Raw genomic sequence first — 25,020 nt, 5'->3', positions numbered from 1 at the left:
TTTTCCTGCTGTGTTAAGCTTTAAGTTTATTCACAGATAATAGCTGAGAAGCATCATTACCATATTACTTTAAAGGATTTTTCCAAGAATCATACACTCTAACTAGTTACAGGGGTACTTACTAACATTAAATTTATTTCAATGTTTAATATTAACAATAATATTAGCATCAAATCTATTAAAGGTAGCTTGTTATACCATGCCTTTTATGTAGGCAATTTGTTTGCTGACCAGGTATGTTATTTATTTGCAGCTCCTTTTGTGCTGGCAGTTCTCACCTTTCTTTATCAGTTAGGTAATTTGCATCAACACAGACTTGACTTTTGGATTCAAAGCCATCAGCAGAGCTCAGAGACTCTGTCTTAACACACAGGGATCTGAAAAAGAAAAAAACAGCCTATTGTGGCTCTTTTTGGAGCCCTAATAGGATTTTAATTCAGTAGCATGTTTCATTTGCATTTCTTTTACCCCTTTTTACAATATACACTGCACATGTCCAAGGGAAAATGCACATTCCTTGTATACTATAACTTTTTAAAAACATTAGCCATATCAATTTTTACATAAGGTGTAACTGTTTCTTTTGTTCTTACAGAGTTTTCATGTATCCTTATCAAAGTGACAGTCTGATTCCACAGAGCCATTTTAAGGCTCTGTGTTTTTAACATTGCTTCTTTTTGTTTTGTGCACCTCATCTCTGCGGTTGCTTCAGAGGGTCACTGTTAATTTCTTATTCTTTCTGCTCTTATCTGCTATTGTTACAAAAAAAACCAAACCAAACAAACAAACAGACTCCAGAATCTCTACCTATTCTCCTGATTTTGATTGCCCTATTGCAGCCATGACTTGGTCTTTATTTAAAAACATTTTAATTTTTGTAAAGAATGAAGTTACCCCTTAAGGGTTAAATGCTAAATCCCAAAGCCAAACAACACTAATTGCCTGTGTCTTGCAAAGAGGTCTGTCAGTTTTGCAACTTTGAATTAGAGTCAAATGAATTTGTAGTGGCATTAAAAACAAAAACAAAATCAATTTATCTTACCCCTACAAAACAGGAGTTTTACAAACCAGATGTGTTGGTTTAGATTCTTGGAACTTTACATATTTTCACAGACAAATAGATACACACACATTTTCTTTTCCTTAACATTTTTTTTACACTGCTTTGTTTTTGCATAGCTGTATATAGATATAGATTATTTACAGGCTCTCTTCTGGAAAAGGGCCCATTTTCCCTTCAGAATGGCTGCAAAGAAACCAAGAATTCTCTCTCTTTAACATGGTCCTTTTTAACATTTTCCACAAAGTTTAACTGCTTAATTCTCTCCAGCCTTTGTAGAGTTAACTTTTCACTCTCTTCCCTTAAATCACTTGTTTATGTCCCAAAATGACACCTTTATCACCTCCGATTTCACCATTTTAAGTATTGTTCCAGGGGTTCATGCCTGCACTTACTGTTTTTTTCACTCCTGATGCTATTTCCTTAGGGTTTTCAACCTGTTTCTTTATCTGTTGCTTGCCTGCTTGTCTGGGCCCGATCCTGCTTTTTTTTTTTCCAATGAACCGTTTGTGAGTGATATTGTGGTCATTTCACAATTTTGAAAGAAATGTTCAAGGAAAGGGACCAGGAAGGGTAGGAGCTAGTTGAGGAGCCCACCCTCCTTGCTGAATTGGTAGTGGAACACTAAAGAATCAGTTTTTGAGGCAGACAACAAAGGAGAACAGAACAAGGGGCTTTTTGGTCATTTTTACAATGAGATGGGAGTATGAAGGGGGTTGGATCGATCCGGGGTTCAGAGAACGGGGTAAAGGGGAGCGCTCGGTCTGGTGGTGAGAGAGGAGGCTTTTAATAAAGCTTTTAACTTATTATTTGAATAATTGAGAGAGGCCAGTTTTGATTTTGTCCACCTACGATTTGCCTCTTCCCACCACTGCATGAAACAATTAACCTCTTCTTTAGCCAATTTAGTTTTAGGTTGGCCGAGTTTGTCCTTTAAGACGTCCACTCAGTCTTTGTTCCAAGATTTTAACAGTGGCCACTGAGTTTTGGGATCCCCCTGAGTTAGCCTAGACCATTTTCCTAGAAATTTACAGGAGTCTGGACCCTTTTTACAGGAGTCTGGACCCATCCTAAATACATAAAATGAGCCGGCATTCATTTAGGGAACTGTCCCGACTTAGACGTCTGGTTACCCATACAGGAGGATTTCACACACCAATCACACAAGAAGGAAATTCGGGTTCGTCAGAGCGATGCCCAGTGCAACACCCAAAAGGAGCCCACAGACTACTGCCTCAATCGCCTTTGCTTTCACATCAGGGGTTTTACCCAAAGTGCGGTGCGGCTGCGATTGTGCAGATTCCACTCACTCAGACCGCGGGGACAGGAACCCCTCGGTCAGCCGATCCCCAGACAGAGATGGCATCCAGACTCAAACACTCCACAAGAGGACAGATAGACACAGAGACAGGACAGTCCTCAGTCCGGACAAAACACAGAAATAATTACCTGACCAGATTCCTGATGTCAGATCCCGGGATCCCTACCAGAACAGAGTGGGAACCAACAGGTTCGATGGCGTAGACCTCACTGTGGCTGTGCGCCTTTCCGCTCTAGTGGGGGACCGCTTGGGCCAAATGCCCAGGTGCCGGCTGCCACGGTCATCCTACAAAAACAGTCAGGAATCACACAGCCCCAGTGAAGATGGTTGCCATCTCTGTGTAACCTCCAAATTGTCAAAGTTAGAATCAGGACTCACAATTTGTCAGACTACTCTGTTTTATTAGCGCAGCGCTCCGCCAATAACATTCGGAATGTGTGAGTGGCCATGCAAGGCCCAAACAGTCTTATTTATACATATAAAAGAGCGGGAATTAGACAAAGGGACAAAGAAAGCAAAACAGGAAAATTCACCTGGGGCACAGCATGCATATCCTATTTCCTTACTAACTGTTATCGATCTAAGGCTAATGCTTCACCAATTGCCCTTAAAAGGTGCAATTGTTCTATGTTAATGTCTGTATTCCTGACACCTGGTTGCAACATTCCAACAACTTTGCTTAAAGGTACAGACAACATTTCTTTAATCCTTTCTATTCTTACTATATAATTCATTCTACTTTCACACTACCTCTCTCCAGTCTGAACATAAGAACAGCCCTACTGGGTCAGACCAAAGATCCATCTAGCCCAGTATCTTGTTTCCAACAGTGACCAGTGCCAGTTGCTCCTGAGGGAATAGATAGAACAGGGAATCAGCAAGTGATCCAACCCCTATCACCCATTTCTGGCGACTGGCAAACAGAGATTAGAACCAGCATACCTGCCCATCCTGGGTAATAGCCATTGATGGATCTATCTTCTATGAATTTATTTAGTTCTTTTTTTAAACGCTGTTATGGTCTTGGTCTTCACAACATCCTCTGGCAAGGAGTTCTAAAGGTTGACTGTGCATTGTGTGAAGAAATACTTGCTTTGTTTTAAACCTGCTGCCTATTAATTTGATTTGGTGACCCCTAGCTCTTTTGTTATGAGAAATAGTAAACAACACGTCCTTGTCTCCTTTCTCTACATCAGTCATGATTTCCTAGACCTCAGTCATATCTCCCCTTAGTCATCTCTTTTCCAAGCTGAAAAGTCTCCATCATATTAACCTTTCCACATACAGAAGCCTTTTCACACCCTAATCATTTTTGTTGCCCTTTCTGAAACTTTTCCAATTCTAGTATATCTTTTTTGAGATGGGGCAACCACATCTGCATGCAGTATTCAAGATGTGAGTGTACCATACATTTATATAGAGGTAACATTATATTTTCTGTTTTTTTATCTATCCCTTTCTTATTTATCTCCAGCATTCTGTTCACTTTTCTGACTGCCGCTGAACTCGCACAGATTTGAGAGATCCTCTTGTAGCTCCTTGCAGTCTGTCTGGGTCTTCGCTAGATTTAGTAATTTTGTATCACGTCCACATTTTGCCACCTCACTGTTTGCCCCTTTTTCCAGACCATTTATATGTTGACTAGGACTGGTCCCAGAACAAACCCATGGGGAACACCACTATTAACCTCTCAGCTTTCTGAAACCTGACCATTTATACCTGCCCTTTGTTCCGTATCTTTTAGCCAGTTACCAATCCATGACAGCACATTCTCTTTTATCCCGTGGCAGCTTATTTCTAGCTCATCTAGTCTCTGTGTTTTTAAAGGGCTGGACCAAAACTCCTCTCTCTGTTCCCTCTTCTTGGGAGCTTCCATTCCTTCCATGCCCACCCCGCTGTAGAGAAGCTGGAGAAATCTGGATTTTATATAAATGCAGTAACTCCCTTCTTCTCTCCCTGTGAGATCTCGTTAGGTACTGGTAGCCTTTAATGACCAACCTATTTATACAGAGATGCCTCCTCCTCAGCCACTTGCCTCTGAGCACAAACCATGGGAGCAATGGGTACAGTAAAAGCCCAAAGACATAAGGATACAGATAGCCCATAAAATCAAAGGTGAGTTAATAGGGTTTCCGCTCATCACCCTTTTACCCCAACAATCTGGTTTTTGGCTTCTGTGTCTGGGTGACATTTAGGGTGGCCCGGTACCCAGTTCTCAGCCGGGAAGTCAGGACGAAAAGGGGATATGGCAGTGTCCAGTTCCTGCAGGGCTGGATGAGGCCCCAGGTCATTAACCCATGCTAGCCCCTGCTGATCTGAAGCCTTCTCCTTTCTGCAGGAATGCTCCATGACATGCTGCAGCAGCTTCCAACCCAGCCCCAGAGCAGAGGGAGCCCAACTGGCCAGAAGCACCATGTAGAGAAATCAGGTGGGCTCTAGCCTGCCCTGAGTTTCATACCTGAGGTCTGCTCCTCACTCCCTAGCCCCACATGGAGCTCTTAACTGCAGCACAGCTTGACTGTGGAATGTGATGAGTTCTGTGAGACTCCCAGCCTCTGCCTTTGTTTATAAACAGAGACAGGGTGATTCAGATAACAAAAGGATTGTTCTAAATTGAATTAACCATCATTTGATGGGCAGAAAGCATTGCCAGGCACTCCAGTTAAAAGATTGGAAACAAAGGGTTGAATAAATGGTGATAATGGAGAGAGGTAAAGAGTGGTGTCCCCCAGGAGTTTGTATGGGGACCAGTCCTATTCAACATAGTCATAAATGATCTGGCAAAAGGGGTAAACAGTGAGGTAGGAAAATGTGCAGATGATACAAATTTATTCAAGATAGTTAAGTCCAAAGTTGCAAAGGGATTTCACAAGAATTCGTGACTGGACAACACAATGACAGATGAAATTCAGTACTGATAAACGCAAAGTAATGCATATGGGAAAATATAATCGCAACTATTCATACAAAATGATGGAGTCAAAATTAGTGTTACCCATCAAGAAAGAGATCTTGAAGTCATTGTTCAGAGTTCTCTGAAAACATCTACTCAAAGTGGAACAGCAGTCAAAAAAGCGAACAGAATGTTGCAATCACTAGGAGAGGGTTAGATAATAAGACAATAAGATATTAACATATCATATTGCCTCTATATAGATCCATAGTATGCCCATATCTTGAATACTGTGTGCAGATTTGGTCACCCCATCTCGAAAAAGATATAATGGAATTAGAAAGGGTTCGTAGAAGGGCAACATAAGACTTGGACTTTTCAGCTATGAAAACAGTCGACTAAGGGGTGATATGCTATAGGTATATAAAACCACGACTGGTGTTGAAAAATCAAAAAAGGAATTGTTATTTACTCACAGTTAGTTGCAAAGTAAGAATATACATTAAAATTTTAAACCTAACCAGTGTCCTTTAAGTGACTTGCCACAAGATGTCAGAACATGTTATTTTAGAGGTGAGTGGGTCTAATACTTATTTCTCTTTCTTTCTTTTATATAGGAATTAGATACAATGCTAATTGCTAAGTTATCTGCCAAAATCCAAGAGATTTCAAGAGCACAAGAAGCCCCTGGAATCATGTTCAAATTTCACCCACCCTAACAAAATCTGAAATGTCTCCCTTGTAGCTAAGGATGGGAGGAGGGAGGTGGAAATGATCCAGTGAGTGACAGGGGGAGGGGCAGAGAGGGGCAAGTGATAGGGGCAGACCAGGGGCACAGCCTTGGCCGAAGAGGTAGAATAAGGAGTCAGGTCTCGGAGGTCCAGTTACCAGCAATTAGAAAGGTGGCCGCCCAATGAATTGTACATAAATTGATTCCTCAGTTTGTCATGCTGACACAGCGCAGTAAGATCAGAAAATGACTTGATGTCTTTTTGACTGGTCAGTAAGCGATTCAAGGAAGAGAGCATAGCAAAACATCACCAGGCAGCTCTGCATGGAGCTCGCTCTGAGATCCAGAGCACAAGAAGAAAACTTCAAGTCCCTTTATGAGTAAAGAGCTGGAGCACCCTGTCCCGGATCCCTTTGGTCCTTACCCCGTAGATGATGGGGTTTAACATGGGGGGAACCAGGAGGTACATGTTGGCCATGAGAATGTGGAAATGCAGGGGCACATTGTGGCCAAACCGGTGTGTGAGGAAGGAGAATAGAGCTGGGATGTAAAAGGCTAAGATGACACAGATGTGGGAGCCACAGGTCCCAAATGTCTTTAGCCTGGCGTCCTTTGTGGGGAGGTGGAAGATGGCCCAAAGGATATGGGTGTAGGACACAGCAATAAAAGACACATCCAATCCAATAACAGAGAATGTCAGAAAGAGCCCGTAGTAACTACTGACATGGATGTCGGTGCAGGACAGCTTCACCACGGCTATGTGCTCACAATATGATTGTGGGATAATATTAGTTGTACAATATGACCAACTTCTCGCTAGAAAAGGATAGGGCAGCACGAGCATGCCACTGCGCAGCACCACAGCCAGGCCGATCTTGGCCACCACAGGGTTTGTCAGGGTGGTGGAATGTCTCAAGGGATCACAGATGGCCATGTAACGATCAAAAGCCATGGCCACGAAGATCCCAGACTCCATCCCTGAGAAGCAGTGAATGAAGTACATCTGGGTGAGGCAGGCACTGAAATCGATCTCCCTGGAATTGAACCAGAAGATGCTCAGTGTTTTGGGCAGGATGGATGTGGACATGACCAGGTCGGTGACGGCCAGCATGCAGAGGAAATAGTACATGGGCCCATGGAGACTTGGCTCTCTCTTAATAATGAACAGGATGGTGAAGTTCCCCAAGATGGCTGTGACATACATGGTGCAGAAGGGGATGGAGATCCAGATGTGGGCCGCCTCCAGGCCAGGAATGCCCAGCAGGATGAAGGTGGAGGGGTTGGTGAAGTCGGTTGTGTTGGAATCTGACATGGAGTAGGGGAGAAGGTGTTCAACTCTGAGGTAGAACGGTGTCTCCTTTATGCACTGTATGTTCCCCTGACTTCCTGTATATGAGCAGGGTCTAGGGTGATGGTCACAGTGAAAATGCCTGGAAGGAGAGATAATGTTAATTGGAGACTGTCATAACCTATTCCCAGATTTGGACCTTAGCGTCCAAAATATGGGGGTTAGCATGAAAACCTCCAAGCTTAGTTACCAGCTTGGACCTGGTAAAGCTGCCACCACCCAAAAAATTAGAGTGTTTTGGGGCACTCTGGTCCCCCCAAAAACCTTCCCTGGTGACCCCAAAGACCCAAATTCCTTGAGTCTCACAACAAAGGGAAATAAACCTTTTCCCTTCCCCTCTCCAGGTGTCCCTGTAGAGATACACAGAAGCAAGCTCCGTGAATCTAAACAGAGGGATTCCACCCTCCCCGTTTCCAGCCTTGGAAAACAGAAGTACCGAGAGCTAATCTCTCTTCCCCCCTCACGCAGAGGTAATGCAAAGTCAGGCTAGTAAATCTAACATACACAGATTTCCCCCTGACTTCTTCCTCCCACCAATTCACTGGTGAGCACAGACTCAATTCCCTGGAGTTCCCCACTAAAGAAAAACTCCAACAGGTCTTAAAAAGAAAGCTTTATGTAAAAAGAAAGAAAAATACATAAAAATGGTCTCTTTGTATTAAGATGACAAATACAGGGTCAATGGCTTAAAAGAAATATGAATAAACAGCCTTATCCAAAAAGAATACAATTCAAAGCACTCCAGCAACTACACACATGTAACTACAAAAAAAACAGACCTATCTTTTTGTACTTACAAATGGGAAACAGAAGATTAGAAAGCAGGAAATAGAGAAATCCTTCCCATAGCCGAGAGGGACAGATACAAGACAAAGGACTCAGACACAAACTTCCCTCTACCCAGATTTGAAAAAGTCTTGTTTCCTGATTGGTCCTCTGGTCAGGTGTTTCAGGTTACTTCTTTCCAGGTGAAAGAGACATTAACCCTTAGCTATCTGTTTATGACAGAGACACTAAATGTACTGCTGGAGGCTGTGGTAATGAGTGAAGCAGATTGTTCACTCTTCACACACTGAAAAATGACATTTTCACTCTTCAGATAAATGAATTATGAACAATTGACACCAATAAGGCCAATTCTATATTTTATGGTGCTTCATGCAAGAATAATTCCTACATGTTGTGTTGTGAGAAACCTTAATAGGCAGCAGCAGGAAACACGAGAGTGGATGCCGGTTATCCATCACTGTTCCTTAATGCAATGAAAGCCAGGCTAGAGAGTCCATTCTATAGGGAGTTCCCCGTTCACTCGGTTGCTTAAAATCTAAGACTGGGGAAAAAAAAAAATATTTGAGAAAACATGTACCAGAGGTAGAAACTCAGGGAAAGACCTGGAAGTAATTGTGAGCAACTTAACAGAAACATCAGCTCATTCTCAGCAGTGACCAAAACAAAGACAATGTTCAGATGCCTCAGAATGGGATGGAGAATACCCTAGTATGGACATGCACTCAGTTTTGGTCACTCAGTCTCTATAAAGGATATAGCCGATAGAAAGGGGATTTCAGCGACAGGCAAGGAGAATGGGGGAGGCTGCCATCTGCAGACTGAAAAGTCTGGGACTGTTTAGTTTAGAAAAGAGTCAAAGAACGGGGATTATGATAGTGGAGAGGAAAATAAAGAATGGAACTGATTACATTCAAATGGACAAACATAGAACAGTTCCCAACCAGTAACATCTATGGAAACTTTGTGTATTATAAGGGCTAATTCCTCAAAGCTGAAGCAAATTATCAGCAAAACTGATTGGGAGGAAAACATCTGAGAGAAAAGTGAGAACTGGGTGTTCTTTGTTGGGAGAATTTATTAGATAGCTAAGAAGCAGAAACTCTGCAGTAAAGAGTGTGAACAGCTTTGGCTAAATACTCTGTTCAGTGGCAAAGTGAAGGCAGCAGTTGGAGGAGGATATAAATATCTAGACACAAACACATATAACTGGCTCTAAAATCTAGCGGAGAAAGGGAGAACAAAGCCTAATGGCTGGAAGATGAATCCAGATAAATAACAGCTGGAAATAAGGCCAGATTTTTAGCCATGAGGGTGTTTAACATTTGGAACAAACTGCAGAGGGAAGAGGTGAATTCTCCAACTCTGCATGTCTGTAGAGCCAGACTGGATGTTTTTCTGGAAGATCTGCTTGAGGACTTGTCTACATTTAAAATGCTGCAGTGGTTCTGCCTTAGCGCTCCGGTGTAGACACTGCTTACAGCAATGGCAGGGGTTCTCGTGTCAGTGTAGGTAATCCACCTCTCCAAGAGGTGGTAGCTAAGTGGATAGAAAACTTCATCCATTGATCCCAACGCCAGCTATATCGGGGTGAGGTTGATATAGCTAACTCTCTCAGAGGTGTGCATTTTTTTGCAGTTTGTGTTGCAAAAAAAAAAAGGAAATGTAATTTATGGAGGTATAGGATGCAAGTCAAAACAGTACTGAGTCTAATTTTAGTTGCCAAAGTACAGGAAGGACATAGAGAATCGGAAAATGACCAGAGGTCATATGAGCGAATGCTGAAGGAACCGGATATGTTTAGCCTGGAAAAGAAGAGATTGAGGAGAATATGGCAGTGGTCTTTGGATACTTGAAAGGCTGCCATAAAAAAGATGGAGAACAGTTGGTCACCCTTGTCACATAGGGCAGGAGAAGAGGCCATGGGTTCAAACTACAGCAAAACAGATTTAGATAAAATCTCAGGATAAACTTCTTGTTAGAACAGAAAGCAAATGCAACAGATGCCTTGGGAAATCATGGAGACTCCTTTACTGCAGGTTTTCTAAAGGAAGCTGGACAGTCATCTGTCCTGGATGGCTTAGACACAACAAATCCTGCATCTTGGCAGGGGGGTAGATTCGCTAACCCTTGTGGTTCCTTCTCCCCCTGTGGCTCTAGGATTCTGCGATATAAAATCCAAGTATATAATAATAGGAGATATACCAATCTCCTAGAACTGGAAGGGACCTTAAAAGTTTGTTGAGTCCAGCCCCCTGCCTTCACTAGCAGAACCAAGTACTAATTTTTGCCTCTGATCTCTAAGTGGCCCCCTCAAGGATTAAATTCACAACCCTGGGGTTAGCAGTCCAATGCTCAAACCACTGAGCTACCCCGCCCCTGTTAGGCTTTAGTCAAACACAAGTTATTAGGCTCAACACAGGGGTAACTGGGTGAAATTTAATGCCCCACGTTATACAGGAATTCAGACTGGATGACCTAACAGTGCCTTCTGGCCTTATATCCTATGAAACTATCGATAAAGAAAGTGGGTCAGGCATTTATATTTACTCTGTCTTATAGCACGCGAGGAAGGGAACATTGAATTCCATTGAAAGTCTGAACAGATAACATTGAAAGTAAAAATTGTTTATATGATTGGCCTGTGGAACTTCTTACCACAGATGTTACTGGAACAAAGCATTTAGCTGAAGGAGAATCACAAATCTTTTGGCCATAGATGGTGTTGCTGGTGGCACCACCATTAATTAAGGCTGTCTGACCCCTTAACTTAGGAGACATCATTTTCAGTTGCTTATAAGTTTGCCAGACTTTAAGCATTTGGATTCAAATTTCACATGCTGGGTGTCTGCTTCCAGCTGAATTGGGTTTTTTGTGTGTGTTTCTGGCATAACATTTGAGCCGACTTCTCAAAGGAAGCTAGGAGAAAAGATGAGGTGCCATTGTTGAAAAATTCTTACAATTATATACTCATAGACTTTAAGGTCAGAAGGCACCATTATGATCATCTAGTCTGACCTCCTGCACAATGCAGGCCACACAATCTCACTCATCCACTCCTGTAGCAAACCATTAGCCTATGTCTGAGTTATTGAAGTCCTCGAATCATGGTTTGAAGACTTCATGATGCAGAGAATCCTCCAGCAAGTGACCTATGCCCCATGCTGCAGAGGAAGGCGAAAAACCTCCAGGGCCTCTGCCAATCTGCCCTGGAGGAAAATTCCTTCCTGACCCCAAATATGGCGATCAGCTAAACCCTGAGCATGTGGGCAAGACTCACCAACCAGCACCCAGGAAAGAATTCTCTGTAGTAACTCAGATCCCATCCCATCTAACATCCCATCACAGACCACTGGACATACTTACCTGCTGATAATCACATATCAATTGCCAAATGAATTGCCAAAATTAGTATCAGAGGGGTAGCCGTGTTAGTCTAGATCTGTAAAAGCAGCAAAGAGTCCTGTGGCACCTTATAGACTAACAGATGTTTTGGAGCATGAGCTTTCGTGGGTGAATACCCATTTTGTCAGATGCATGCCAAAATTAGGTTATTCCATCATACCATCCCCTCCATAAACTTATCAAGATTAGTCTTAAAACCAGTTATGTCTTTTTCCCCCATTACTCTCCTTGGAAGGCTGTTCCAGAACTTCACTCCTCTAATGGTTAAAGCAGCAAAGAATCCTGTGGCACCTTACAGACTAACAGACATTTTGGAGCATGATACCCACTTCGTCAGATGCATGTAGTGGAAATAAGGAAAGAGATCAACAGAGCCAGACGTGTACCTAGAAGCCTCCTACTGCAAGACAAACCCAAGAAAGAAACCAACAGGACTCCACTGGCCATCATATACAGTTCCCAGCTAAAACCCCTCCAACACATCATCAGGGTTCTACAACCCATCCTGGACAATGATCCCACACTTTCACAGGCCTTGGGTGGCAGGCCAGTCCTCGCCCACAGACATCCTGCCAACCTGAAACATATTCTCACAGGTAACTGCACACTGCACCATAGTAATTTGCGTTCAGGAACCAATCCATGCAACAAACCTCGATGCCAACTCTGCCCACATATCTACACCAGCGACACCATCACAGGACCTAACCAGATCAGCCACACCATCACTGATTCATTCACCTGCACATCCACCAATGTAATATACGCCATCATATGCCAGCAATGCCCCTCTGCTATGTACATCGGCCAAACTCGACAGTCTCTACGGAAAAGAATCAATGGACACAAAGCAGATATTAGGAATGACAATAAACAAAAACCTGTAGGAGAGCACTTCAACCTCCCTGGCCACACTATAGCAGACCTTAAGGTGGCCATCCTGCTGCAAAAAAACTTCAGGACCAGACTTCAAAGAGAAACTGCTGAGCTTCAGTTTATCTTTAAATTTGACACCATCAGCTCAGGATTAAACAAAGACTATGAATGGCTTGTCAACTACAAAAACAGATTCTCCTCCCTTGATTTTCACACCTCAATTGCTAGAACAGGGCCTCATCCTCCCTGATTGAACTAACCTCATTATCTCTAGCTTGCTTACATATATATACCTGCCCCTGGAAATTTCCACTACATGCATCTAATGAAGTGGGTATTCACCCATGAAAGCTCATGCTCCAAAACGTCTGTTAGTCTATAAGATGCCACAGGATTCTTTGCTGCTTTTACAGATCCAGACTAACACGGCTACCCCTCTGATACTTGACTCTAATGGTTAGAAACCTTCATCTAATTTCAAGTCTAAACTTCCTAGTGTCCAGTTTATATCCATTTGTTACTGTGCCCACATTGATACTAAGCTTAAATAATTCCTCTCCCTCCTAATATTTATCCCCCGATATATTTATAAAGAGTGATCATATCCCCCCTCAGCCTTCTTTTGGTTAGGCTAAACAAGCCAAGCTTTTTGAGTCTCCTTTCATAAGACAGGTTTTGAATTCCTCGGATCATCCTAGCAGCCCTTCTCTGTACCTGTTCCAGTTTGAATTCATCCTTCTTAAACAATTGTTTGAGTGAGGATCCCAAGCAGCTCCATGGAGATAAAAGTCAGGTAATAGGCCCCGCTCCCCTGTTAACAGCCAGAGCCCTGAATTGCAAGAGGAGGAGATGACAGTCTCTGTGCATTAACACCCAGCTGGCTCCTGAGATTTAAAGTCAGTTCCTACTCCAAGGGGAGACTTGTTTCATTGTGGCCTGGAAAAACTACGGGCCACGGCCCCACTGTAACACTGAAATCCAGCGACCTTGGGGCTGGAGGCCATCAGCCTGAGAGGGCCCAGAAAAGAGGGACATTTTAACCCATGATACTGAAGCAAACTCGTCCCCTGTGGCCAGGGCCCTTGTATGTTTAATGTCTGTGCAGAGGAAAAAGGACCACAGAATCATTCTCTGTCCCATCATGCCCACAATGTACTGAGTTTGTTGAGCAGCTGAACTCCACAGCAAGAGAAGGGTACCTGTTAATTCTGAGATGGAAGCATCTTCCCTGGGAATCCTCCTCAGGTAGCCGTGTCCCTCACTTCTCTCACCCCAGCATCTGCAGCAGCATCCTACACTAAGAGCCATTTATAATATAGCTTTGTGCAATCCCAGGGAGGGGTTGCTCAGCCTCTAGTGGATAAGAGAGCATCTCAATGTAAACAGGTTGGATATCTGCGCTCTTTATCCAGCTTTAGGAGTAAACAGTTATTACGGTTCTTTCCCAAAGGGAGATGAGAACTCTGGGGCTCTGTGCTGAGTCAGAGAGGAATTGGTTGCTCTGTGCATTTGTGTATATTTACAAATTATAGTTGATATATAGCAAAACTAGGGCTAATGCTTAAAAGTCCATAGAATCTGATACCCTGTAAACTCCTAGACAGGATGGGAAGAAACTAGACAGACAGATCTATAGAAAGATGTCTGAGGGAAGACACAGGTACGTTCTGCAGGCACATGGTGCTGTTGCTAAGGGATCAGAGATCATACTGTGCATCACCTCTCATTGAAGGATGTTCAAAACACCTAGCAAAGAAAAGTCATTATGACCACAGCCCCATTAAATAAATAGGTACATTGAGGCACAGGGAGACTTTATTTAGTCAAGATCTTACAGAGATTGGGTGGTAAGATGACAGACCCCACCCAGGCATCCTGGCTTCCCTGCCATAAGCATGATCTCTCTTTATCACCAAGAGGGAAATGGACTCCAGCTCTGGCAGGGGCTGCTCATTGGGTGGGATGCAGAGGAAAATCTGGAAGAGGGATCCTGAGCCTTCGCCATCCTCTTAAGGTGAATCTGAGGTTTTCAGAACTAGCTGGGATTTGTGAGCTCCCCGCTCCTTTGAGGTGTGAACCCCGGGACTCCACTTTCGTTTCCACTCAGAAACCTGCCAACACATGTGTGACACATTGTACCTTGTGGGGACACCCTGTACACTCATATTCATCCTTATCTGATTGCAAAGTTTGTGATGTGGGATGTCTGTGACACTGTAAGGTGATGACACTCTCAAGTGTCCGGTTTCAGAGTAGCAGCCGTGTTAGTCTGTATCAGCACAAAGAAAGAGTCCTTGTGGCACCTGAGAGACTAACACATTTATTTGCATATAAGTTTTTGTGGGCTAAAATCCACTTCATCAGATGCATGGAGTGGAAAATACAGTAGGAAGATATATATATATATATATATATATATATACACACACACACACAAAGAACATGAAACAATGAGTGTTGCCATACCCACTAGAACGAGAGTGATCAGTTAAGATGGGCTATTATCAGCACCCATTTTTTCATGTCCTCTGTATATATATATTTTTTCCTACTGTATTGTCCCTGGAAAGATCATGGAGCAAGTCCTCAAGGAAACCATTCTGAAACACTTGGAGGAGAGGAAGGTGATCATAGACTCATAGACTCATAGGTCAGAAGGGACCAATCTGATCATCTAGTCTGACCTCCTGCACAAGGCAGGCCACAGAACCCCACCCATCCAATTTTATAACAACCCCTATCCCAGGACCGAGTTATTGAAATCCTCAAAAATGGTTTGAAAACCTCAAGCTGCAGAGAAACCACCAGCAAGCGACCCGTGCCTCACGCTGCAGGGGAAGGCGAAAAACCTCCAGGGCACCTGCCAATCCGCCCTGGAGGAAAATTCCTTCCCGACCCCAAATATGGCGATCAGCTAAACCCTGAGCATGTGGGCAAGAGTCACCAGCTAGCACCCAAGAAGGAATTCTCAGCAGTAACTCAGTACCCATCGCATCCAACATCTACCCGCAGACCATTGAGCAGACCTGTCTGGTGGTAATTCAAGATCAATTGCCCAAATTAACGATCCTATCATAACATCCCCTCCATATACTTATCAAGCTTTGTCTTAAAGCCAGGAAAGTCTTTTGCCCCTACTACTTCCCTCGGAAGGCTATTCCAGAATTTCATTCCCCTAATGGTCAGAAACCTTCGTCTAATTTCAAGTCTAAACTTCCTAATATCCAGTTTATACCCATTCATCCTCGTGTCTACATTAGCACTAAACTTAAATAATTCCTCTCCCTCCCTAACGTTAACCCCCTTGATATATTTATATAGAGCGAGCATATCCCCCCTCAGCCTTCTTTTGGCCAGGCTAAACAAGCCAAGCTCTTTGAGTCTCCTTTCATAAGGCAGTTTTTCCATTCCTCGGATCATCCTTGTAGCCCGTCTCTGAACCTGTTCCAGTTTGAATTCATCCTTCTTGAACATGGGACACCAGAACTGCACACAGTATTCCAGATGGGGTCTCACCAACGCCTTATATAACGGTACTAACACATCCTTATCCTTGCAGGAAATACCCCGCCTGATGCATCCCAAAATCGCATTTGCTTTTTTAACAGCCGTATCACATTGGCGACTCATAGTCATCCTGCTATCAACCAGTACCCCAAGGTCCTTCTCCTCCTCCGTCGCTTCCAACTGATGCGCCCCCAACGTATATCCAAAATTCTTATTATTAATTCCTAAATGCATGACCTTGCACTTTTCACTATTGTATTTCATCCTATTTCTATTACTCCAGTTTACAAGGTGGTTCAGATCTTCCTGAATAGTATCCCTGTCCTTCTCCGTGTTAGCAATACCCCCCAGCTTTGTGTCATCCGCAAACTTTATTAGCACATTCCCGCTCTTTGTGCCAAGGTCAGTAATAAAAAGGTTAAATAAGATAGGTCCCAAAACCGATCCTTGAGGGACTCCACTGGTGACCTCCTTCCAGCCCGACAGTTCACCTTTCAATACGACCCTCTGGAGTCTCCCCTTTAACCAGTTCCTTATCCACCTTACAACTTTCATATTCACTCCCATCTTTTCCAATTTAACTAACAGCTCCCTGTGCGGAACCGTGTCGAACGCCTTACTGAAATCTAGGTAAATTATATCTACCGCATTTCCTTTATCTAAGTAATCCGTCACCTTCTCAAAGAAGGAGATCAGATTGGTTTGGCACGATCTACCTTTAGTAAATCCGTGTTGCAATTCGTCACAATTACCATTGACCTCTATGTCCTTAACTACTTTTTCCCTTAAAATTTTTTCCAAGACCTTACATACTACATACGTCAAGCTAACAGGCCTATAATTACCCGGATCACTCTTATTCAACAGGAACAGTCAACGTGGATTCACCAAGGGCAAGTCATGCAAGCAGCTGGGTTTGGTGAGAAAGGCCAGCAGATAATTGCAAGCATTTTATACATTTCAGGACTTGGGACAGTGGACATCTTTATTTGCATGCAACTCAGGTTTTGTCTACACTAGTACTTTTGTCAGTCGGGGTGTAACACCTCCCCCCTCCCCATGACTGACGAAATTGCAAGTGAGGACAGCGGTATGTCAGCGGGACACACTCATGGGGGGTGTTTTAGTTATGGCAGCAGGAGAGCTCTCTCCCATCGGTGTAGAGCGACTACATGGAAGACATTTCAGCAGCACAGCCGGTAGAGCGGACATAGCCTCAGTTACCTGTTTATCACACAGTTTTGCAAAAGTTTGAAGAGCTTTGCATACCGCAAAGTAGCAAAACATTTGAAGGGTAAAATTTTCACTTTATTAGAGAAAAGTAAGGCGAGTCTTTTGAAGAATTTCTAAGTGATGTAATCGGGGAACCACTCCTTCTCCGGTGGGGAATTTTCCTGGTTTATACACTACCCTGGTGGAATGGGCTAGCGAAAGGATCTGAGTCCTAGCTCCTTCTCCCTTTTCCCAGAGGCCTGCCTGACCTCCAGGGCTCCCCTTCCACTCTCCTGTGTGGCAGAGTCCTCATAACCCCAACACAGCTGGGCCCAGGATTCCTGGAGGGCTCAATCCCCAATCTTGTCGTGGTCACTGAGGTCAGGCGCTAGGGTGTCCCTGCTCTGGGGTGCTCTCTCCGCTCTGAGACACTGATCCTCGCATAGAGTTCAAGCAAACAGAATTTATTAAAAAGCAAGCAATTTTAAATAAAAGGACAAAATGGGAAAAGTTACAGGAAAATGTTCACAGTTTCTGCCTCACACATCCCAGGCCTCCTGCCCAGTCCTGGTTGTGCTGCAGGGATGCCACAAGTCAGACATGGTCTGGCAGTGGCCATACGCCCTCAGGTTCTAGGTAGCAGGACTCTTTTTCCCAGTGTTGACCCTCTCATTGGTGTTAAAATCCCCCTCTAAATCTGGTGAGCTGGGGCATCTTTCTGTGCTGGGTCCTCTGCCTACGGTCCTGTCTCTTTCTGCCCAGCTGCTCAGTTCACCTGGCTCTGAACTGCTCCAGCTTCAGCTCCACTCTGCCTCAGCACTGCTGCTCTTTTGCCTCCAGTGCAGCTCCCTGGGCTGCTCCTCTGGACTCTCTGGTTCTGGTTGCTGCAGCTCCGCTCCCAGCATCGCTCTGGCCCAGGCAGCCCCACTCACTCTGTGGATGGGAGCCCTGGCCTCTTGTTCCCCTCATTAGCCATGCCTGCCCTGTCAATCCGGCTGACCTGGAGTTTGCTTGGTAACCTTTAAGCTGGACCCCACGAAGCTATTCTTGGTGCTAAATTCCTGCAGTTGCTCTTTAAAATCTAGCAACAGCCTGAGTTCCACGTGTATTTTCTTTCTTCTTCTTTTTAATAAAATTTACCTTTTTTAAAGAACGTGATTGGATTTCTGTGTCTTAAGATGTTTGTGCACGTTTCTTAGTTAGCTGGTAGCAAGAGCTGATTTCTTTTCCTTTCTCAGCTCTTCCCCAGCGGGAGTGAAAGGGATTGAGGGTCCCGCAGGAAGGAATTCCCAAGTTCTTCATTTCAATTTTTCAGTTTGCCAGGTTGCTCTTTACCACTAGGCTGCACTTCACCTCCTCCCCAACCCCTCCGCCTTTTCGCCACCTGTCCGCACTTCGACTCCCTCACTGTGTTAAAAGTTAAAAGTTACAATTTCTACAGACACTTCCAAAAGAGAAAGCCATTGAAAACAGAACAAAAGAAGAAACAAACGGAAAACAAAGTAAAAACTTTATACAAATCCAGTAAATTAATTATTTTAACCCTTCAGGAATGCAACAGCTGGAATTATTCCTAACTTTCTTGAAGATATGGTTGCCAAGAGACAGAAATGCACACGCTGCTTCTAATCCTAACCACTAACTAATATTTAGAACATGGGCTTTCCTTACTTCCATGGAGCAGAGTTTTAAATTAAAGCTGTATATCAAGTCATGCAAAATTCCTTGTTACTAAATTTATACAAGAAATTTGGCAAATGATAATATGATTTTATCAGTTTTTATTAAAAGTTTTACATAAGTAAATAACTTGTTTACATGTTTAACCTTTTTTATTTTTTGTTGTTGTTTGCCTTGTTGTGTACAGTTATAAATTGAATTCCGGCACAATTTGTTTTTCATTGTAAGATTGTCTGATTTGTCCTGTGTGTTGTCCTGTGTTGTATTTTGTGTGACACACCACTACTTTTTATTATTTCTATTTTGTTCCAACAAAATTAAAGTTTAATTCTTTGAAAAAATATATCTGTGGTACCACACAATTGTATTCTCATGGTTGGGATATAATCACAGTATTAATAATACGATTGTTTTGTTTGTGTCTGCAGTTAGGGTTATTGGAGAGGTAGTGGCATCTTACACATGTGTTGTGTTCCTGGGTAACTCTGCTCAAATGGATAAGGCCAGAGAGCTGTGTCGGTTTCCCATGAAGAAAACTTAGCTCTCATGATGGGATGTAGAAGAAACACACCTCTGTAAAAAAGCACCTAAGGACATGTGAACTGCTCATGTGACCCTGGACTCTCTCTTGGGTCAGTGATGTACCAGGGACCTGGGCTGTGGGCTTTGTTTGGGACAGTACAATTCCATGCACAGGGCAGAGGATATGAAACGACCCCAGAGACATCTCCATCTTGTCTTCTTTTCCTGCTTCATTTCTCTGGTCTGGATTTCTGTCAAGGAAGCTCTCAAACAGGAGACCTCAGGAGGACTGATGACCCCCAGGCTGTTTGGATGACTCCAGATAAACTTTTGGAAGCTAGCAGTTTATTCCATCACTGCTAACTGAAAAATCACTTGGATATATCTGATATATTAACCATAAGAATATAAGAAGGGCCATACTGGGTCTGTCCAAAGGTCCATCTAGCCCATTATCTAGTCTTCTGATAGTAGCCAGTTCCAGGTGCCCCAGAGGGAATAATCAGAACAGAGAATCATTAAGTGATCCATCACTCATTCCCAGATACTGGTAAACAGACGCTAGAGACACAATCCCTGACTAATAGCCATTGATGGATCTATTCTCCATGAATTTAACTAAATCTTTTTTTAACTCTGTTATGGTCTTGGCCTTCACATCATCCTCTGGCAAGGAGTTCCACAGATGACTGTGTGTTGTGTGAAGAAATATCTTCTTTTATTTCTTTTAAACCTGCTTCCTATTAATTTTTTTGATGACTCATAGTTCTTATGTTTTGAGAAGTAGTAAACAACATTTCCTTATCTACTTGCTCTATACCAGTCATGATTTTATAGACCTCAATCACATCTCCCCTTAACCATCGCTTTTACAAGCTGAAAAGTCAAAATTTTATTAATCTCTCCTGATATGGAAGCTGTTCCACACCCCTAATTATTTTTATTTCCTTTTTCTGAACCGCTTCCAATTCCAATATATCTTTTTTGAGATGGGGCAACCACATCTGCACATGATACTCAAGATGTGGTTGTACCATAGATTTATATAGAGTCAATATGATTATTTCTGCCCTATTGTCTGTCCCAGAGGTAGGCAACCTATGACACGAGTGCTGAAGGCGACACACGAGCTGATTTTCAGTGGCACTCACACTGCCTGGGTTCTGGCCACCAGTCCAGGGGACTCTGAATTTTAATTTAATTTTAAATGAATCTTCTTAAACATTTTAGAAACCTTATTTACTTTACATACAACAATAGTTTGATTATATATTATAGACATAGAAAGAGACCTTCTAAAAACATTAAAATGTATGAATGGCACATGAAACCTTAAATGACAGTGAATAAACGAAGACTCAGAACATCACTGCTGAAAGGTTGCTGACCCCTACTCTATCGCTTTCTTAATTATTACCAACATTCTGTTCACTTTTCTGACTGCTGCTTCACATTGTATGGATGTTTTCAGAAACCTATCCCCGATGTCTCCTGAGGCCCATCTCCCTGCTCTTCCTCTTCCACCAAGGCAGAAGGATAAGCCCTGGCATTATCTGGGAAGCAGGGATGGCTTTGGCAGCTCTCAGAGAGGGAGATAAACAGCACACCTGCCCTTAATTTGATATTTACACATGTACATAGAGTCAATGGCAGAGGTGAGAACAGGTACCGGAAGTCTTGACCCCGCCAGGTATGGAATAGATAATAAGACAGAAAAAATCACATTAGTGCTTCATAAATCCCTGGTACACCCACATATTGACTACTGCATGCATATGTGGTCACACCATCACAAAAATATACTTTGGATTTGGAATAGGTACAGAGAAGTGAAACAGAAAAGATTATGGGTATGGAACATAGTCCGTATGAGGAAAGATTAAAAAAGCTGGGATTTTTCAGCTTGGAAAAGGGGGGATGTGTGAGGTGTCTATAGAATCATGAATGGTGTGGAGAAATTGAATACGGAAATGTTATTTACTCCTTCACATAACAGGAACTAGAAAAATTAATGAAGGATAGGTCCATCAATGGCTATTAGCCAGGATGGGCAGGGATGAAGTCCCTTCTCTTTGCTAGAAGCTGGGAGTGGGAGGCAGTTCATGAATCACTTCATGATTGCCCTGTTCTGTTCATTCCCTCTGAAGCTTGTGGCTTTGTCCAGTGTCAGAAGATAGGATACTGGGCTAGATGGACCATAGGTCTAACCCAGCGTGACCATTCTGAGGTTCTTATGTAGACCCCAGATGTATCTTCTCCCTGCTATAACATAGTAGACCTACTTGCCTGCCAGAGCTGAGAGAAAAACCATAGGTCCTGACACCCTCTCTCTCTATCTCCACAGACTTAGTAACAAGGTTGGAATATACATTTAAATTTTAACCTAACCAGGAACCTTTAAGTGACTTACCACAAGATATCAGAACATTTTAGTATTGGAACTGAGTGGGTCTAATATTTTTTTCTTTTATATATAAATTAGATATAGTGCCCCTTCACCTAATTGCTAAGTTGTCAGTCAAAAAAACTAGAGCTTTTCAAATATCAGAGGGGCAGCCGTGTTAGTCTGGACCTGTAAAAGAAGCAAAGAATCCTGTGGCACCTTATAGACTAACAGACGTATTGGAGCATGAGCTTTTTTGGGTGAATACCACCTGTTGCATCCTTGTTGCATCCGACGAAGTGGGTATTCACCCACAAAAGCTCATACTCTAATATGTTTGTTAGTCTATAACAGGGGTAGGCAACCTATGGCAAGAATGCCAAAGGTGGCACATGAGCTGACTTTAAGTGGTACTCACAATGCCTGGGTCCTGGCCACCAGTCCAGGGGACTCTGTGTTTTAATTTAATTTTAAATGAAGCTTCGAGATAATGTGAATATGAGACACGACATGCACTACTGAATGCTGTTGTCATGGGGGGAGCAGATCGGTCGCTCTTCACACACCGAAAATGACATTATCATTATTCAGGGAAATGAATTATGAAGAACTGACCTTACTAATTCCAATTCCATATTTTATGGTTCTCCCTGCTCAATAATTCCTACACATCATGGTGTGGGAAACCTTATTAGGCACCAGTAGGAAACACAAGTGCAGATACTGGTTATTCCTCGTTGTTCCTTAGGATTTTCTTACACCTCACAAACAAGTAGCTTTTGCCAAAGAAATAGTGGCAGTATACACACGGCAAAGCAACTTCCGGTGATGGAACTCCTCAGCTTCAATGACATTATATAACCACCTTGACAAGAGTTTTACGCAAAAGTTTTGTTGGCAAAGTGCCAGTGTAGACACTTGTCCTTGTTTTTGTCGCTGTCTCACATTGCCCTCCTGAGTGCTCTGGTGAACAGTTTTAACACCTCTTCCCTGCATCGAAGTAAACACTTTCTGCCCATCCCCCTTTAAAGACCTGGGAATGTGGAAATTCCCCTTCCTGTTTGCTCGGTGTGGGGTGCTCACATCACACATTCCCAGGTGGTCGTGGTGGCTCCATGCTGGGGACACCGTGAAGCTTCTGGAGCTGCTCAGCATTTGGGGAGAGGAGGCTGTGCAGTCCCAGATGCCCTCCAGCCATAGGAATGTCAATACCTAAGAGCAGATTTTGTGCAGCGTGTGGGAAAAAAGCTACGATCGGGACACGCTGCAGTACACAGCAAAGGTGAAGGAACTGAGGCACGTTTACCAAAAGGCAAGGGAGGCAAACAGTATCTCTGGTGCTGTGCCACAACCTGCCATTTTTATAAGAAGTTGGATGCTATCCTCACCAGTGACCCCATTTCAACTGCCAACAGCCCCGTGGGTACTTCGGTGGGGATTCTCCTGTCAGAGTATGTAATCTACCTCTCTGATAATCTCTAGGTTGATAAACAATTCTTCAGTAGACCTCATGCTGTATATACCAGTGTCAGGTTGATATAGCTATATCCCTCAGGGGTGTGATTTTTTTTTTGCCATTGCAAAAAAGAGCAAATACAATTTTTCATTTGCGTTAGCAGAGGCAGAGCATGCCAGTCACGGGAGGGGATAGTAGCCGTACTTGGCGCTGGTTAGACCTCAGCTGGAGTATTGTGTCCAGTTTGAGTCTCCAGTATATAGGAAGGATATAGGGAAACTGGTACGGATCCAGATGATTCAGTCTTTTATATGATCGAGTCATAGAATGGCAGAGTTGGAAGGGGGCTGCAAGGATCAACTATTCTAGCCCCCTGCCAAGATGCAGGATTTGTTGTGTCAAAACCACCCCAGATAGATGGCTGTCCAGCCTCCTGATAGAAACCTCCAATGAATGACTTTCTACAACCTGCCTGGGCGTCTGTTCCATTGTTCTCCTCTTCTTACTACCAGTATGCTGTACTTTGAACCAATTGCCTCTTGATCTATGTGGCAATGTTACTCCATTTTTTAATGGCATAGTTAAGTCTGTCTGACACCTTCAATTACAAGATTTCATTTTCAGTTGTGTATAAGTTTGCCAAACATTAAACTGAAATTTCCCACATTGAGTGTCTATTTAATGGCTGAATTTAATTTTGAAACTTTCAGGCATAACAGTTCAGCCAACTTCTAGAATGAAGTTAGGGGAGAAGATGTCTCACCCATATTGAACAATTGTCATATTTTGCTAGTGAGGAGCCCTAGCACCTCCATGTTTTTCAGCAGATAAAATCTGGTAACACCCACCTCCCACCCTGCTCCTAACAATCAAAGCCCTAAATTGCCAGAAAAGGATGTGGCGGTGTCTGTACATATTCCACATTACTTGTACCAGCACACTTCTTAGAATTTGTAAATTTCACGCTATATATTTCCGAGGTAATCTGAAATTATTTCTAAATCATTTCCTGGAATTTAGAATAATCTAAAAGATTATCAATTGTCATTTAATTTAATATAGCCAGAGCTTTACCAGTTAAGTTTTCAACTAAAGTGGGCATCTTCTGGTTATCAGGAATCATATGAATCATATACAGCCTCTGAAAGATAGTGAAATATTCAGCAATATCACCTGCCTCCTTGTATGCAGGACACAGCTGTTCCTATTTGTGGACTTTTGGACAGGTTCCTGCACTTCTCTTTTATAACCTGTGACCACATCTCCAGGAAAAGTCTTTTTTTTTTTCTAGCTGTGTTTTAAAGTGTTGAGTTGTGGGGAGAGTGAGACCAAGTGGTGGTAACACTTTTCTCTTTTACAGCTTCTGCCATGTGGAGGGAACTTCATTGTCCCAAACAGAGATACCAGTATAGTTGGGGGAAATAAGAGGCATAAGATGGAGTCCAGTGTCACATGAGCTGATCACATATCCTTGCATACTTCAATGAGTTATAACAGGGGCCATTACCCATGTTTTGGATACAGAGAGGGACAAACTTCTACCATGGCCCATTATCTTAACTGATGAGCCATGAATTTGAATATCCATTCGTAATGTGCTGGATGTTAACTGGATGTGAACTACTTTGTGGGAGTCACCACAGGAGGGAATGCATCTGAAATACAGGTAGATAGTCAGTATTTGTTATTTCAGAGGCAAAAATGATACAGACACACAAACAGGATTATCACATTCAGCAAACCACAGCTTTTCCATAGATACCTCCCATGACATAGTTTGTACAAGATTTGTTGTAACTATATAACAGTGAAAGTGGGGTGCCAGGGTTTTCCTTTGGGGG

At 43.0% G+C, this 25,020-nt stretch overlaps 1 protein-coding gene across 2 annotated transcripts; it reads right to left on the bottom strand.

The window, feature by feature from the left end:
* Positions 1-338: 338 nt before the first annotated feature.
* On the bottom strand, positions 339-7,331 carry LOC127032732 (olfactory receptor 52R1-like). Of its 2 annotated transcripts, XM_050920233.1 has the most exons (2): positions 6,400-7,316; positions 339-357 (listed from the first exon to the last, which is right to left on the bottom strand). In XM_050920233.1, exons 1-2 carry the CDS (start codon positions 7,314-7,316, stop codon positions 339-341), a joined length of 936 nt encoding a protein of 311 aa, XP_050776190.1. The 2 variants fall into 2 exon arrangements, with proteins under 2 accessions (XP_050776190.1, XP_050776284.1); XM_050920327.1 differs by lacking the exon at positions 339-357 and having other exon boundaries at positions 6,369-7,331.
* Positions 7,332-25,020: the final 17,689 nt, after the last annotated feature.

This window comes from Gopherus flavomarginatus, chromosome 1 (genome assembly GCF_025201925.1).
Source record: "Gopherus flavomarginatus isolate rGopFla2 chromosome 1, rGopFla2.mat.asm, whole genome shotgun sequence".
Taxonomy (NCBI): domain Eukaryota; kingdom Metazoa; phylum Chordata; order Testudines; family Testudinidae; genus Gopherus; species Gopherus flavomarginatus.
This window is presented reverse-complemented; position numbering and strand designations above follow the sequence as displayed.

What these genes read in the sequence shown, in the direction of transcription:
- LOC127032732 (XM_050920327.1), bottom strand. Translation starts at nt 7,316, where the DNA reads ATGTCAGATTCCAACACAACCGACTTCACCAACCCCTCCACCTTCATC.